General features: G+C 40.4%; 2 protein-coding genes across 2 annotated transcripts in view; one reads left to right on the forward strand and one right to left on the reverse strand.

Annotated features, from left to right (window-relative positions):
* nmi (N-myc (and STAT) interactor) lies at nt 1–10,685 on the reverse strand. The gene is made up of 10 exons (XM_062402436.1): nt 10,562–10,685; nt 9,563–9,607; nt 9,301–9,366; nt 8,975–9,133; nt 8,747–8,863; nt 8,445–8,607; nt 6,840–6,946; nt 2,783–2,969; nt 2,168–2,271; nt 1–875 (listed from the first exon to the last, which is right to left on the reverse strand). Exons 1-10 carry the CDS (start codon nt 10,562–10,564, stop codon nt 663–665), a joined length of 1,164 nt encoding a protein of 387 aa, XP_062258420.1. The 5' UTR covers nt 10,565–10,685; the 3' UTR covers nt 1–662.
* The window catches only part of ubxn4 (UBX domain protein 4), a 17,551-nt gene continuing 12,890 nt past the window's right edge, over nt 10,250–14,910 (forward strand). Inside the window, exons 1-5 of the mRNA XM_062402435.1 lie at nt 10,250–10,474; nt 10,988–11,090; nt 11,917–11,945; nt 12,289–12,407; nt 13,085–13,253. Of these exons, the coding sequence (XP_062258419.1) occupies nt 10,393–10,474; nt 10,988–11,090; nt 11,917–11,945; nt 12,289–12,407; nt 13,085–13,253 (502 nt within the window). The 5' untranslated portion in view covers nt 10,250–10,392. The remainder of the gene's footprint in view (nt 10,475–10,987; nt 11,091–11,916; nt 11,946–12,288; nt 12,408–13,084; nt 13,254–14,910) is intronic.

Consider the following 14,910-nt stretch of genomic DNA (forward strand, 5'->3'; position numbering starts at 1 on the left):
TTGATTTAGAAATTTTAATAAGCCCAGTGAAGAAGAGAAGAGCATAGTAACAATTTTAAACCTGTTATCATATATACAGACAGATAACCGGTCGATGTGAAAGCAACACAGATTTATATGAAGGCTAATAGTGCAAGGGCTGAATTTTTTTTACACTTTAGCATGATTATACAGATAGAGGACAAGCAGCCTTCTGTAACTACCAGAACCTCTCATGTGAGGCTGTGTCTTCTGACAGCCCCAACCTTATTAACTGCAAAAGAGCATTTCCCCTTCAAACATTGTATTTGTGAGTAAGCAAACACAAAATTGAATTAATGAAACATGTCATAACACATTTTACATCGTTTAGGAAGTAGACATAATTCCCTACTCTCCTTATTAAATGTGTCAGAATTGTGGGACAAGGTGGAGCATGTCACAGTCAAGTGCTTAGGGAAACTGTTACTCTATTTTAACACAGAGATTCAATTACTTCATTTTTTCATTTTACTCTCAGAATCAACAAATTTTTCCAAATTCTTCTATTTAATTTGGGCATTATAGATTTTCAACGAGCTACTCTTAGATTATAATCATAAACATTTCTGTTTCTAACAACGTTAGGAGACTGGTTTTACATTTTGTAGCTGTCTCTTGGTTTTGCCCCTGCTGGTGAAATATCAGTCTTCTCTCTTCCCAGCATCACCACAGAAAAAGGCCTGAAGAGCCTTCCCCCCAGATACGTACTTGATGCTCTCTATCTCACCCCCACGGTTTTTGGGATTCTGGAAGTGCAACTCTATTACGTCCTGCACGTCCTCCTCGTCCATGATGTCCTTGATGTCCTTGATGTCAGTCAGGAGGATGGTTCGTTTCGGAGAGCCACAGAAGGTCTGTAAGGAATCACAAACATCACTGTTTGTTCCACAGCTTCCTCAGAGTTTTGTTGAGTATTATTACTGAGGTCATGTCAAGATGACAAAAGATGATTGATATTTGATCAATGAGCTCGTCACTTCAGACTAATAACAGTTGCCAGTGGCTAATTTGAATGGGTCTAAGATCAAATGTCACCAACGCTTTGTCAACATGTTGCTTAGGGTTCACACATTTGTAACGTTGCGCGTCTACAATGTGTTGTCATCGTCTTGTTAACATGTAGTATGCATGTTACAAATTGAGTGTTTGGACTGTTTGGCTTTCCGTACAGATTGTTTCTACTCTTAAGTGCTTTTGTGGTTAAATGTAGTTTAGAGACAAGTCAGGGTTTCTGCTGGTGAAATATCGTGTAATATCTGACTCCCCCCCATTGCCACTCAGTGAAAATTGTGGGTTGTGAACTTGGCTTGAAGCACACGGAGCAGGTTAATTTATTAGGTGTTCAAATCTACTTCAGGGGTTTAATTGTGGAAAAGAATGTGACAGGCTCATGATTTAAAAGTTCAAGGGGTTGCAGTTTGTCTCTTAATTAACCATGGGTGTGTTTTGGGTAAAATATACAATAAGCCACTCAGAGTGTCGTTGTACCATCTCTCATTACCTTTAACAGCCAGATAATGAGCTTTGACAGTAAAATACTGCACTTCTGACAGGGTATTTGTTGGCCAATCTATTTCACTGCCTCAAGATATCAACAATCCAACAATGCAAATGACCACACCTAATTTTAGGACCAACATGCTCTTGGCTATTTAAACAACATGGTTACTGGATGGGAACATGTCAACTGTTTTGGTAGGAAACCAGCCAAGGCATCTGTATAGTGCAACAGGGCCAATTATCATATTATTTTAAATTATGTTAAATTTGGAAATGTATTATTCTGTTTATATGGTAAAGGACTAAAGCAGTACGTGCACAGTGTCTGGTTTTTACAATGTGCTGAGGATGTGTTTTTAAAACCTCTTCAAATGAAAGAAGGGGTTTTGTATCTTAAGCTGCTTTCTGACACACACTCGTAATAAGAGCCTCTGTACTTTCTCTGCCTGGCCCTCTGGTATAAAGTCCGCAGACAGGCCGGAGGTACCGATGTGGCAGATGTGAGAAAACATCAGGATATCCTACGCAGGATTTTCCACAAGTAAGTAGGACGTTTTTAACATGCGATAGACCAAGAAGGGTAGATCAGTTCTTCTCTGCAGGAGGAATACAGGCGACAGTAACAAGTCTCACTGATGTTTCTTACCTGGAACTTACGCAGCTGATGTTTGTAAACAGGTCCCACCTGAGCATTCACTTCAGAATTCAGGTCCACTAGGTATCTCCCTCTCAGGGCCAGGAACTCAGCAACTGTACACACACACACACACACACACACACACACACACACACACACACACACACACACACACACACACACACACACACACACACACACACACACACACACACACACACACACACACACACACACACACACACACACACACACACACACACACACACACACACACGCACACACGCACACACACACAGTGTTTACGTATTACATTTTTTTTGATTTTTTAATTCAAAGAAATGAACTTGTCCACTTCGATGCAGAGGGTTTGATGCCCTGCTGGCACTAACAATGTCTCCACTGTGGAGAAAACTCTGACGCTAGGGACAGAGGTGTGCACAATGTAAGTGTAACCCAGTGTGCTCTGATGTAACCAATCAGAGCACACTGGGCTTTTTTTAAAGGCAGGCCAAAAGCTACAACATAGCGTTTCCAACAGGAACATCCACTATATCTCCAGCTCCACCCTTAGTTGCACTGCAGTTTGCATTGTCTTAGAAAGTTTGGATAAGAAAGCTGTACCTCCAGGGTGAAGAAAGGTGATGAGTCCTGTCCCGGTGTTCTTATCGTACTCCACCTCCTCCACCTCTCCTCCTCCTCTGCTGGGCCTAGAGAAACTTATCTCCAGTCGGTCCCTCATTCTCTCCTCTGGCATGGAAGGAGGGATGTTGGAAACCTTGAGGTCCTTTCTAGAGACATCAAGGTGGACCTACATTGATGACAGCACACACATTAAAGGGGAGTTAGCACAAGTACTAGCAGTAGAGTGTTAACAAAACCATATTTACAGTAGGTTATTAAATTACAGGATGACACATAGTTAAATTTGTCTGTAAATCAGTATTGATATTAAGGAGAGGGGTATGACCCTTCATTCTGTTGGTTGAGGACAGAATGGATACAATACAATATGCAACACTGAAATAAATGATCAAAATAGACTAAGATATACAGGGACATACATTACCACTGCTTCAAGACTTACAGTGGCTTTAGAAAGTTTCAGATCCCTTCACAGACTAGACCATTTAATGGAAAAAATCTAAAACTACAATCTCTCAGACACAAAACCAAACCTCTTAAGTAGTCATTACAGCTTCCAGTCTTCTTGGGTATATCTGCAATTTAAGCACAACTGAATTTCGGCCATTTATCTCATTCTTCTGGACAGATCCTCTAATGCTACAATAATACATTCATCCCTCCCTCGGTTCTAAACTTAACTCCTAATATAAGACTGCCCTTTGAAACTATGTCCAACCAATAAAGTTTTCTACAGGTAGATTCCAATCTAATGGTAAATGGTCTGTATTTATATTAAGGGTGCTCTGATTGATCAACTACTGATTAGTATTGGCCATTTTCTCTCTGATCAGTTTGATCTTGATCTTTATAAAAAGCCGAGAGGAGCTAATAAGAGACGGCAAAACATTCAACTCTCAACAGAGATGAGAAGGAATTGAGATGTCTCACTCGTTTTAAATTATAATTTTTTTTCCTGGAGCTGATGCTGGAAGTAGCTGATGAGCGACGCATCTTGTTTCTGTTCTCATCTCTGTTGAGAGTTGCACATGCGCAGTATTGATTAAACATGACAATGGGTGCCTCGTGACCATTGCCGGTCTGGCAGTTTACCAGGTGGCTGATCACCATTTGCTTCTCTGTGATGCCAATGACATGTTTGTGCTCCCATTAAAGCAGCAAATGTCTGTGTTCAGCAGTATCATCAGACTCCCTTTAAAATTGTGCGCTTTGAAGAGCTGTGAGTGAAGATAAACTTTATAAACTTTGAGAAACGCTGTCTATCTATCAATTCTTAATTATTGAGCCTTCTTGTAGTTCAAAACATTTCTTTTTTTCGATTTTTCATCTTTGCGAAAGGTGTGATGTTTGAGTTTATTTGCATATATAGTGGGGGATTCTATCATGAGTAAGGGTGGACCGATAAGGATTTTTGGGTCCAATCACAAATCGTTGGAAGTAGTATTGGCCGATACTGATCACTGAGTCTATAGCTCTGTTTAAAGGGGACATATTATGCTCATTGTACCACAATTGATACGGCTCCTTGGGGTCTTAATGAAATGTCTGTAACATTTTTTGGTCAAATACCACGAGGATCATTTAAAACAGCTCTCCTCATATTGACCCCGGGAAAGAGTTTATTTTAAAGCGAGAGACGGAGGTGGCAACGAGCTGCTTGTGACCGGCACCGGTTCGTGCAGCTCGGGGTGCGTGGAGCAAATCTGTACGGGCCACAAAAGTTATAAGGCGCAGCTCTCCCCCCCCCCCCCTCCTCCTCCGCTTCGCCGCTGGGCATCGCAGGAGAGGCTGTCCGCTGAGCGAGCGCCCAAGCATGGGTACAATGCAGCCGGAGACCGGGGGGGGGGGTCCTAGACTGACTGTGACGTCAATTCTGGTCGTAATCCCATTCGACGCACTCTAGCGTACAGTTTCTGGCATAGAGGAACCACAACACATTTGGCTCAGGGCCAGGATGTGCTGACAGCCTGCTATGAACAAACGAGCGCCGCAAAACTTGTTTACGTCTGCGTGGAGGTGCATATACAGGTGATGAGTTCCAGTAAAGAAGCTATGAACGGACAAGGCTACAATTAAACACAACACTGAAAATTATACAGGGATTATTCACTTAAAATATGTATAAAAAAACAGCCTGGATTTCTTTAGTAAATGGACAAACTGTGCACACGGGGAAACTTTGGCTTGGTTGTTCTCTGTGTAACGTTATGGGTTTTTCGACAGCACCTGAAGGCAGCATCAAACCCACGACTTATTTCCCACCTAGGCACCTGAGTGTGTGTGTGAGAGCACTACGCCCTGACTCCATCTCGTTCCATGAGAGATGAGAGAGGAGAGAAGATATGAGGGAAAAAGGTTTATATCAAAAGATCAATCCTTTTTATGAATCGATACCTGATCATTCAGTTCAAATTTAATCAGGGAATAGCTATCTTAAACTCACCCCTATGTCCAACCAGCAATTCAGAAATCAGTAAATTCTGACAGGGCGTATTAAATAAACGTGATTGGCAGATTAAAATGGCACAGACTAAAGTTTACTCCGAACTTTAACCAAATTCTGTGTAGGATCCAGCCCTGTAGTGTTTATTTGCATATAGAATGGGGAACAGAAAGCAGATCACAAGTGGTCACTTAAATCACCTAAGGCGATGGACCCCCTAATCGGTATCGGCTTACAGTATTTGAAGCAATCGGCCCCAGAAATCCTTTTCTAGTCTTGATCATCACTCAAAGAAATTGAAATTCACTTGTTCACATATACATTCATAAAGTTCATCTATGTGTAACACTTAATCAAACATTATTCACACAATAAAGTCTCAGCCGTCAGGGACAATTTGTGGTTCAGTATTTTGGTCAAGAACACAAATGGAATGGGGGAGATACGGATGGAACCAGTGACTTTATGGGATAATCAGGTCGGGGCGATAAAACGACAGAGATAATTATCGCAATATTACTTTTTATTCAGTAGCATTTAAGACGTGTCGATATAACGTCGATATAACTCATTCCATCTATGTTTTGTTAGACAACACTAACAGGCAATGATAATGTGAATAGCGCCGCGCCGAACCAATCATGTGGTTGGAATAAGGTTACAACCTCATCAAGTTAGGCTGACCCACACAGCACAGAGTGTAGAAGGAGCACATGCTAATGTTTGAGCTCCTGCATAGAAGTGGACGACTCTGCCATCTCTGCTTCAGGATCAGGACAGACGCTCATTAAAGGTCCGGTCTTCCTGTATGTCTCTGTCGGACACTGCTTCCTCCTCTGACCTGCGCAATCACTGATCACTAGTTATTAGGACACGTACAAGAATGACGTTTACTCTGTGTTTGTTTGATTTGCTCTAGAGTTTAGGATACACGTGTAACGTAACGTGACGCACAGAGTCAGAATATCTGTGTTGAACTGACCCTAACAATCGCAGTCATGATGCGACATCATCGATTAAAATTTTAGAATATAAGAGATGGTGAATATCCCATGGGATTACCAGTTTGTGTGTGAAGAGGGACAGAGACGAGGACACACACACAGACTCATACACACATACGGACACACACACTCCGGCAGACAGAAGTTCTTCCCAGAGATTATGACAAGCGATGTGTTTTAACTTCACTGTTGCAGATGAAGCAAAGCCCTGTAATAAGTAATACGTAATTTAATCAAAACAGGATGGATGTGACCAAAGTCTGTGATGCCATGGCAAGGGGTCTGAATACTTTTGTAAATTTGATTTTAGTGTATTATTTAACTAAATTTCTAAAGACACAATTTTATGCATTAAATACAAGTCAGTTGGATTCAGGTTAGTATCTGACAGATTTCACAAAAAAACAAATTTTCTGTAATCAAAACTTTTGCTGTCTTAAAGACTTGGCCAAGTCTTAGCTTTGGGAACTATATCCACATACAGAGTGGGTGTGAGTGTGAGAGTGTGAGTGTGAGTGTGAGTGTGAGTGTGAGTGTGAGTGTGTGTGTCTGTGTTCCTGTGATACTACTTATCACAGGAAGAATGTACCTCAAACTTCACAGCAGGATCCATGGTTATGCGTTTTGGTTTCACATTGAGACTCATGCCCTCCGAGGACACAGTGCACTTGGCAATCTTCAGGATCTGAGAGGCCACTGGAGGAGAGAAAACATAACAGATATACTCATCACAGTATGTGATGTATATGTATGTGATATATGATGTGGTTCAAGTCTGGCTTTGGTCCCACTTTTGTATATTTTCAGCATTGCCAAATGACACTCAGTCTGTCCCAAATGAGATCACTGGCCAAGTTTGTTTGTTCATGGGAAAGCATTTTTATGTTCTGATGCATGTTCACAGCAGCACCCCTTGCTGGTGGAATTATCACACTGAACAGTGACAGGTGATTTGATTTACCTATGTCCAAAGAAATGTTAAATCATTCTAAGTATAAGTTTATGATCAATTAAACATTACACACACACACACACACACACACACACACACACACACACACACACACACACACACACACACACACACACACACACACACACACACACACACACACACACGCACACGCACACGCACTATTCGTCACTAGCTGCTGCACCAGCGCATCAGACCAAACTACTGAACTCCCTCCCGACACAACTCCTACTGTTCTTGTTGTGTGGATCATGAATTTACTTTGTATGCCTGCAGTCCGCGGTTTCACAAGGAGGGACTCACATGACCTTGCTTATACTATATCTTTAAATTAGAAAAAAAGTTTGCTGCTATATTGTTTAAAATCTTGTATACATTAACCGACATTTCTAGTTAAGCCATTATCTTTAACTCAACATTATTTATATATAGCATAACTAGTGACTGATATATTATATCATATATTTTATATATTTTTTTTGTGTATGTTTTTGAATAATTTACACATGATAAGCTTAAATAAGACAGCAATCAAGGGAGGTGACTCATCTTTATACAAGACAAACAGGGGTTAAGCCTGGTGTATACTTGGGCATATTTGACACATGGCCAATACCATAGTTAATGCAAGTAGCCTACACTGTTGTGAGAATTTATACTTGAGTATACAATGGTGTGTCTGTGTCACTCTGAAATAAAATCTGCAAAGACTATTAGGTGCTTGGATTTAGGTGTCACTGTGTGTGACCTTCAAACCATAGAAACGAAAACTAAGAGGATCATGTTGGAGCCAATAAAGGTTCCACAATATTTACTTTTAGGGAAATTACTGCAACACAGGGAAGAATGATTTGAATGACCACTGAAGTGAGTTTTGTGTGCTTGTCTTGCCATCAAGAGACATGGATAACACAATCACAAAAGTTTTAGCAGTCTGTCACCACAATCTGTTTTCTGCTTACAACTCTCGATCCTTATGAAAGAAAGTCAAAGTCAAGCAAATCTTATGCTTAAGTTTGCTTTCAGTATTTTGATTTCAGTCTCACTGTGAACTCATTATCTTCTTCTCTTCAATGTGTATTTGGTAGTATGTGTATGTGACAACCAGTCAGTCAAGAACACCCGGATAGGCTTTTGGTTTAATTATTATCCACATACACAGGTGAAAAGCAAAACAACTCTGTTATATTCTCTCACACTAACAGATCAGGTCATGTGTACCTTTCTCCTCCTCGAAGGTGATAAGTGCATCTCCTCCCTGCAGAAGCAAAGTGGATCTCTGGTTGATGATGAACACTCCTCTGATTGGCTGACTGCCATCATCACTTTCCTCTTTGTCCTGAGCGCTGAACCTTACCTCTGTGTCTGGAATCTGGGCATAGATCTGAATAGCAGTACAGCACAATAATAATGTTTATTTTTTTTTGATATTTCAAAGTATTGGTCTATTATCACGTCATATTTTGGAGTACAATTGTGCAGCAGTCGATTCCAAGCCGGTGGGCTATCCTGAGGACTTTCACCTTGAATTTCTGCTTCAGTTTGGTGGACTCTGCCCTCTTATTCTGCAGTTCAGCCTGACATCCCCTCAATTTATCCAGCAAATCCGATTTGCGTTTAGAAAGTTTCAGGATTTCCTCCTGAATGAAAGAATCAAATACAAATATGTAGAAATTACATCTTTGTTCTTCCACTTCACTTCTCCCAAGCAGCTTGTTCTGTAAATGTTACACACTTGATAATAACTCTACCTTTACTGCACTCATTCTCTGACTGAAGTCCTCCACACACTCAGCTCCCTCTTTGACCAAAGCTGTCATCTCCGACTTGGCAATTTTCTTGGCTTCATCTTCTTCCAGTTTTTCCATTATGAGCCTGGATTTGACATCATCAACTCTCTCCACTTTAGTCTTAAGAGACAAAACAGGAAGAGGGAGAAAAGCTTCACCATTTGGAGGTTTTTAAGAAGACATGGAGAAAGATGGATGATGATGGAGGATTACTCCATTTACAGTGACAAACATAACATTTTGATCAATAATAAGGGGTTGAAATGGCATTTCTGACTTGATCTTACCTTCCATGTCTCCAGCTCTTTCTTGGCCTCCTCGAACTGATTGTCTTCCTTCATAGCACTGTCCATCTGACAGTAAAAACAATCATGTTAGCAACCGTCTAGATACTGAGTATCCTCAAGTACTGGAGCACTCCTAACTTTTCGTTTATCGGCCAGTTCATTCGAGTCATAACCTGGCCGACAAGAACGAGATTCCGTTTAAGTATGTCAAATTAAAAAGTTTTTTGTCAATCTTAAACTAACAGAGGACAGCTCTACCTACCCGTTTTATGAAGATTTTTTTGCTTTGAGTTCCTGTTAAAGTGTCCTGAGGCAGAGAGAAAATGGAGAATAAAGCAGCAGTTCCTCGTAGTGGCTGAGCTCTGAATCAAAAGTGAAACTCAAAGTGGCTCTAAAAAGCCACGCAACAGAATATAGCGCCATCTGGTGTGCAGGACCTTTTTACATACATCACACTGACATTGTTTAAGCCATAAAATATGATAAATGAATGTGATCATTTGCACCAAATAATGAGACAATGGTCGAATCAAAACGTCATTTAACTACACTGAAGAATATGAATGTAGTTATAGCACCTACTTCATGTCAGTTACTCGATAAAAAAAAAAGTTTGAGATCAAAGGCAAACAATAGACAAGCAAATCATAGTACACGACATCCTAATGTGTGAACTGGGTTCGCATTGAGTCATTTATTCAATCGTTCCTAACTATAATACAGAGAGAGTTTGCTTCCACCAGGGGACACCAAGCTCTTTGGGCTGTGAGGGAGATTAGTGACGATTAAACCCCATAGATCATAAATACACAATATTAAGACTAATTGAATAACTGGAGGTTCCACGTTAACAGTTTTGGTTTCTTTTTCATGTGTTTTCAACTGTGGTGACGACGCTGTTTTGACGCTGTTTAGTTGTTATAATACCGCAAGTTGCCACAGTGGATATTAGTGCTGTAGAGCTGAGCGCGGCACCGTATAATACTTGTTCAATGTCTCAGCCTCAGACTGAGCTTCCTGAACCCATGTCACATTTAGGTTAGCTGGCCGACATCGTCACCACAGCAGCGGCAGAAAACACAGATCGGAAACATGCTTTGGTTCGAAGGCTCGATTTCTGCTGCCATTAACTCAGCTAAGCAGCGGGGCTTCGTTTTTGTCGTCGTCATTACTGGTAACGTATGTGTGTGTGTTTGTCAGTTAGCCTGATGCTATCGCTAGCTTGTATAGGTAACAAGTAATAGGGTGCCAGTCAGCTTACCATTAGCAAGTTAGCATGTTCGACCAGCTGTAAAGGATACAAGGAGTGTCGTCACATCGTGACAACGAAAACAAGATGTCAAACGTAGTAAAAAAAAACACGATGCTAGCCTGTGCTGTTGGCTACGGATGGTCTGTGGCATAGTCTGTTGTCTTTATTAACCCTGCCAGATTAACTTCACTCCAAAGAGCACAGGCTACGTCACATCAGCTACAAATATGTTAGTCATAATTGATAGTACCCCCTGGCAGGGTGGATACAGTCGGTTCACACTTGAAGTGATACCATAGCCAGGTAAATGTTATTACTTTGTGCTGGGCCATTATTGCATCATAGGCAGCAGTAGCAGTTCGTCAGCTGTTCCACCATTACGTGACAGGGTGTTTTAATGAATGGGTAGTGTCAACACTGTCACTGTCTTCTCAGGCGAAGATGAACAGTCCGCACTGCTGATGTCCAGCTGGGAGGACCACACAGTCTCAGAGGCAGCACTCAACTGCTGTGTGGCCATTAATGTCGATGCCAAGAGGTATAATGAACTCACTACATGCACAGTGTATCTAATGAAGTTTTGTGTGCAGGGAAAGTCACTGTCAAGATGTTTCCAGCACTCACCACTGCTGTCTTGCAGAAGTAAAGCATGATGTTGATCTTCGTTGTTCTGAATCATTGGTGCCTGAGGAGTTTTTTTCTAGAAAATATTTACTCATTAGATGGTAAACCGAAATTTAATCTTATTTGAATGCCATAATATTTTACCCAATTTCACTGGTCTTTAAAAAAAATTTTTTTATCAGGCACCCTTTTTTCCAATTTAAGTTAACTCACCTCTTTCTTTAATGGCAAATCCAGAAGTATGTTACAAAGCAAATCTTTTTCAGCAACATGTGCAGATTTCTTTTATCCCTAATTGGGAAAAACAAGTATCTAACTGCACGTATCTTGTAACAGTGACCACCTGAGACAAATCCAAACCATCTACCCCTCACTATTAATACATGTTGATTTTGACTACCCTTCACACTTCTTTCTGTTGGACCTGTAGGAAACTGGTATATATATTATGTACTGCATATGCCCAAAGCTTGAATTGAGCTGACCTGTCTTTACAACTAGCTAAAATATCTATGCCCAATATTAGGAAGACCATCTTATACTTCCTTATACTTCTTCTTCTTGATATTATTATTTAAATATTCTGTGATTCTCAGCAAAACAAATAACTTATACATTTTGCTCAAATCCACAACCTATTACCTGCGATCAATCTAATACGTGTTTGATTTCAATAATTTAAAGAATAGACATGCTAATATGTATACTATATACACAATGTTGTCTTTTTTTTTCAACAGTGAAGCATGTATGCAGTTCTCCCAGTTCTGTATCCTTTGGTCGGCCATTCCTCTTGGGTGGAACTTTTGTGGAACTCAACAGAATTTTTTTTGTGTATTTATTGTTTCATCTCTGAGAAAGGATATTTCTTGCATTCCTGTATTCACTAGGACAATATATACTGTTGACACAACCCCACATGACATACTTGTTTTTAATAAGGACCAGAACAGTGCTTCTGGCCTGTGATAGACCATGAAACCGGTTGCCAGCTTCCCAGGCTGGAGGATGCATTAAAAAAAAGATGCGACAATGCAGAAACTTCTATGTTAAAAGTCAGTATTAAAATATTTGTTGGGGGCTTTTTCCTTAAGCTTTCCCCCTGTATGAAGATCCAGTAGTTTGCATTCCCTCTTGCTTCTTTATTGGGGAGAATGGAATTCCTCTGGAGGTCATCGCTGGGAGTTTGTCCGCCGAAGAACTGATGAAAAGAATCAACAGAGTTAATCAGGTATGGGCACAAAAGTTGGATTCTAAGCAGTTATCAGGGATCTCACTACTGTTTTCCATTATTTTTATCTAGCACAAATTTGTGTGTTTGTTGCAATGTGCAATGGAAATGTTTTAGTGAAAAAAGAAAATCTCCTGCAGGTACATTTCTAACATTATTTTGGATACAGACATTTTCCTGTTTTTACACCATAAATGCAGGACCTCATTTAGATGGTAACACATATGTTGAACTGTTGTTAACAACCTCTGTGATCACTTATTTTAAATGTGACAACTGCTGTCATGATTTATTTTCCAGCCAGTAGCTGGAGACCTTGTGTTTCTGGGTTGTCTCATTTGGCACAAACATTCACTTGAACTCAAGGAGTAACTGCTTTGATTCGGTAGCCAAAGGTTAAGGTCTCTGTGGCCTCACAAACTAGGTTCATGTAACATACCAGTGATGACAAACTTGATCTTTTCTTAACATTCCTCTATTGTTTAATTCATTTTTGGTTCAGTGGCCATTGGGCAATCTTACATTTACATCATGATATAATGTCCCAATGTTCCTAATTGCATTTTGCATACACTGTATTAATTTCTAAGGACTTGGACAAGATCCTTCAAAATCTGAGCTACAGAATATACATGATGTTCTTTCGGGTAATGATCTTCCTCCCCGTCATCTAACAGATGCATACTGATCAGATTGGAGGTGCCACAGTGTTTCCAGAGGCAAGTACTCCTGTGGAGACCAGCTCACAGAAAAGCACAGAATCAGCTGTAGCCTCAGCTACCGCAAAGGCCGTCAGGTCAGCAGCAGAAGCCACAGTTCTTGCAGCAGTATCAGGAAGTGCAAAAGGTGAGTGAGCCTGGATCACTCCGATCCTGTTTAGATTTGGTGTAACATCTGCACTGAGATGGAGTCGGCTGTCAGGGCAAGGAAGTCTCAAGCACTGCTTGACCCGTTAATCTAAAAATAGACCTAAATAAAACAATATATAAGTGGAAGTGATATCTCTCCTTAAATCTGATCCCAGACCTGTGCTAACAACATACATTATGTGGCCTATTTGTAGTAATCTTTAATTTACACCCTCTTGTGGCAACAGCAAGTTATTGTCTCCGGAAGCAAGCCTGAAAACCAGCCACTGCATTGGCCCTGACAACTATTACCAATTATCCTTTTACCAATAATAAAGGCCACTCATTTTGTCAAAACCAGATACATCATATTTTTTTAACTCTTGACCAGATTAAAGTAAATATGTGTGTACATTCAGAGTTAGGCCAAAGCAACTATAGGTAGTTCAGTGAAATGAATGAAAAGGTCTGAATCCACTCGTTAGGTAACTGAAGAGCACATCTCATTGTCTGTTTCCTTTCATTTATTTTTTCTTACTTACAAAAACATGTCAGAGAAATTAGTTGTGTTTTTATATCAAATTCATGAAAATTCCAATAAAGTGTAAGCATAACAGAAAGAAGAAAGTAATTATTCACAACTACGTTCATAATGTGACAACAGTATGCACACCAGAAAAGAGGTTTCAGCTCACTGTAATTATAATGTGTATGAACTGCATTCATCCTGCCAAAAGAGGTGTCAATCATCATTATTCACAGTGAAACCTGCTGTTCTGGCAGTGAGAGACAATCTTTTTTAAACTGAAGAAGTGAAAAAGGCACCGTATTCAGTGTTCTCTAAAAAAGTTGGAGGAGCCTGTTAAGTGAGCAATGTACCACAGAGATGTTGGTGCATGGTCCCTGAAGATTATATGAAATTGTGTCTTGTTTTTGGAGACAGGCACAGGCAAGTGAGTTAATTATTAACCTTATGGTTGAGCTCTTTACCACTTTTCAGTGTTTAAAGAGAGAGCAGGCAGTCTTGATGTGTTCAGTGATGTTAATCAAAGATTCAAAAATCAAAGATCTAAGTCTTTTGTCTGAACACAAAACACTTATTTCTCTCAAAGTTTGATCAGGAATTAGTCTAAACTGTATTAGTGAGCACTTCACCTTTGCTAAGAGAATCCATCCACCTGGCAGGTGAGGTATGTCAGGATGCTGATTAAGGAACATGATTCTTGCACAAGTGTGAATTGCTCACAATAAAACGCCACTCTGGGCATGCTAACTGCAGGGATTCCCTCCAGAGAACTGCCCAGAAACTTAATTTTCCTTTCACTATCATAAGCCGGCTCTATCATCGTGTCCGAAAATCTTGCAGTACAATCAACTGGCCTCACACCCACAGACCACGTTTAGTCACGCCAGCCCAGGACCACCACATCCTGCATCTCAACTGAGAGATTGTCTGATATCAGCTACCCAGACAGATGATTAAACAACTGGTTTGGTTTGGACAACTGCAGAATTTCTGCATTAAAGGTCAGAAATTGTCTCAAGAAAGACTGCCTGAGTGTTCGCCGTCATTTATGACTTGATTAGGCAAACGCCCCGTTTCTATGGCATTGTTCACTTCCCAGATTAGGGCTGCACAATATGAGGAAAACATG

The sequence above is a fragment of the Platichthys flesus genome, chromosome 13 (assembly GCF_949316205.1).
Source record: "Platichthys flesus chromosome 13, fPlaFle2.1, whole genome shotgun sequence".
Lineage (NCBI taxonomy): Eukaryota > Metazoa > Chordata > Actinopteri > Pleuronectiformes > Pleuronectidae > Platichthys > Platichthys flesus.

Bases quoted from the DNA above. Each gene is read 5' to 3' on its own strand.
- nmi (XM_062402436.1), bottom strand. The intron at 8,608-8,746 runs GTGAAAGTCCTC...ACTGCTATTCAG, and splicing joins AACTGAAGCAGAAATTCAAG to ATCTATGCCCAGATTCCAGA. The intron at 876-2,167 runs GTAAGAAACATC...GATTCCTTACAG, and splicing joins ATCAGCTGCGTAAGTTCCAG to ACCTTCTGTGGCTCTCCGAA.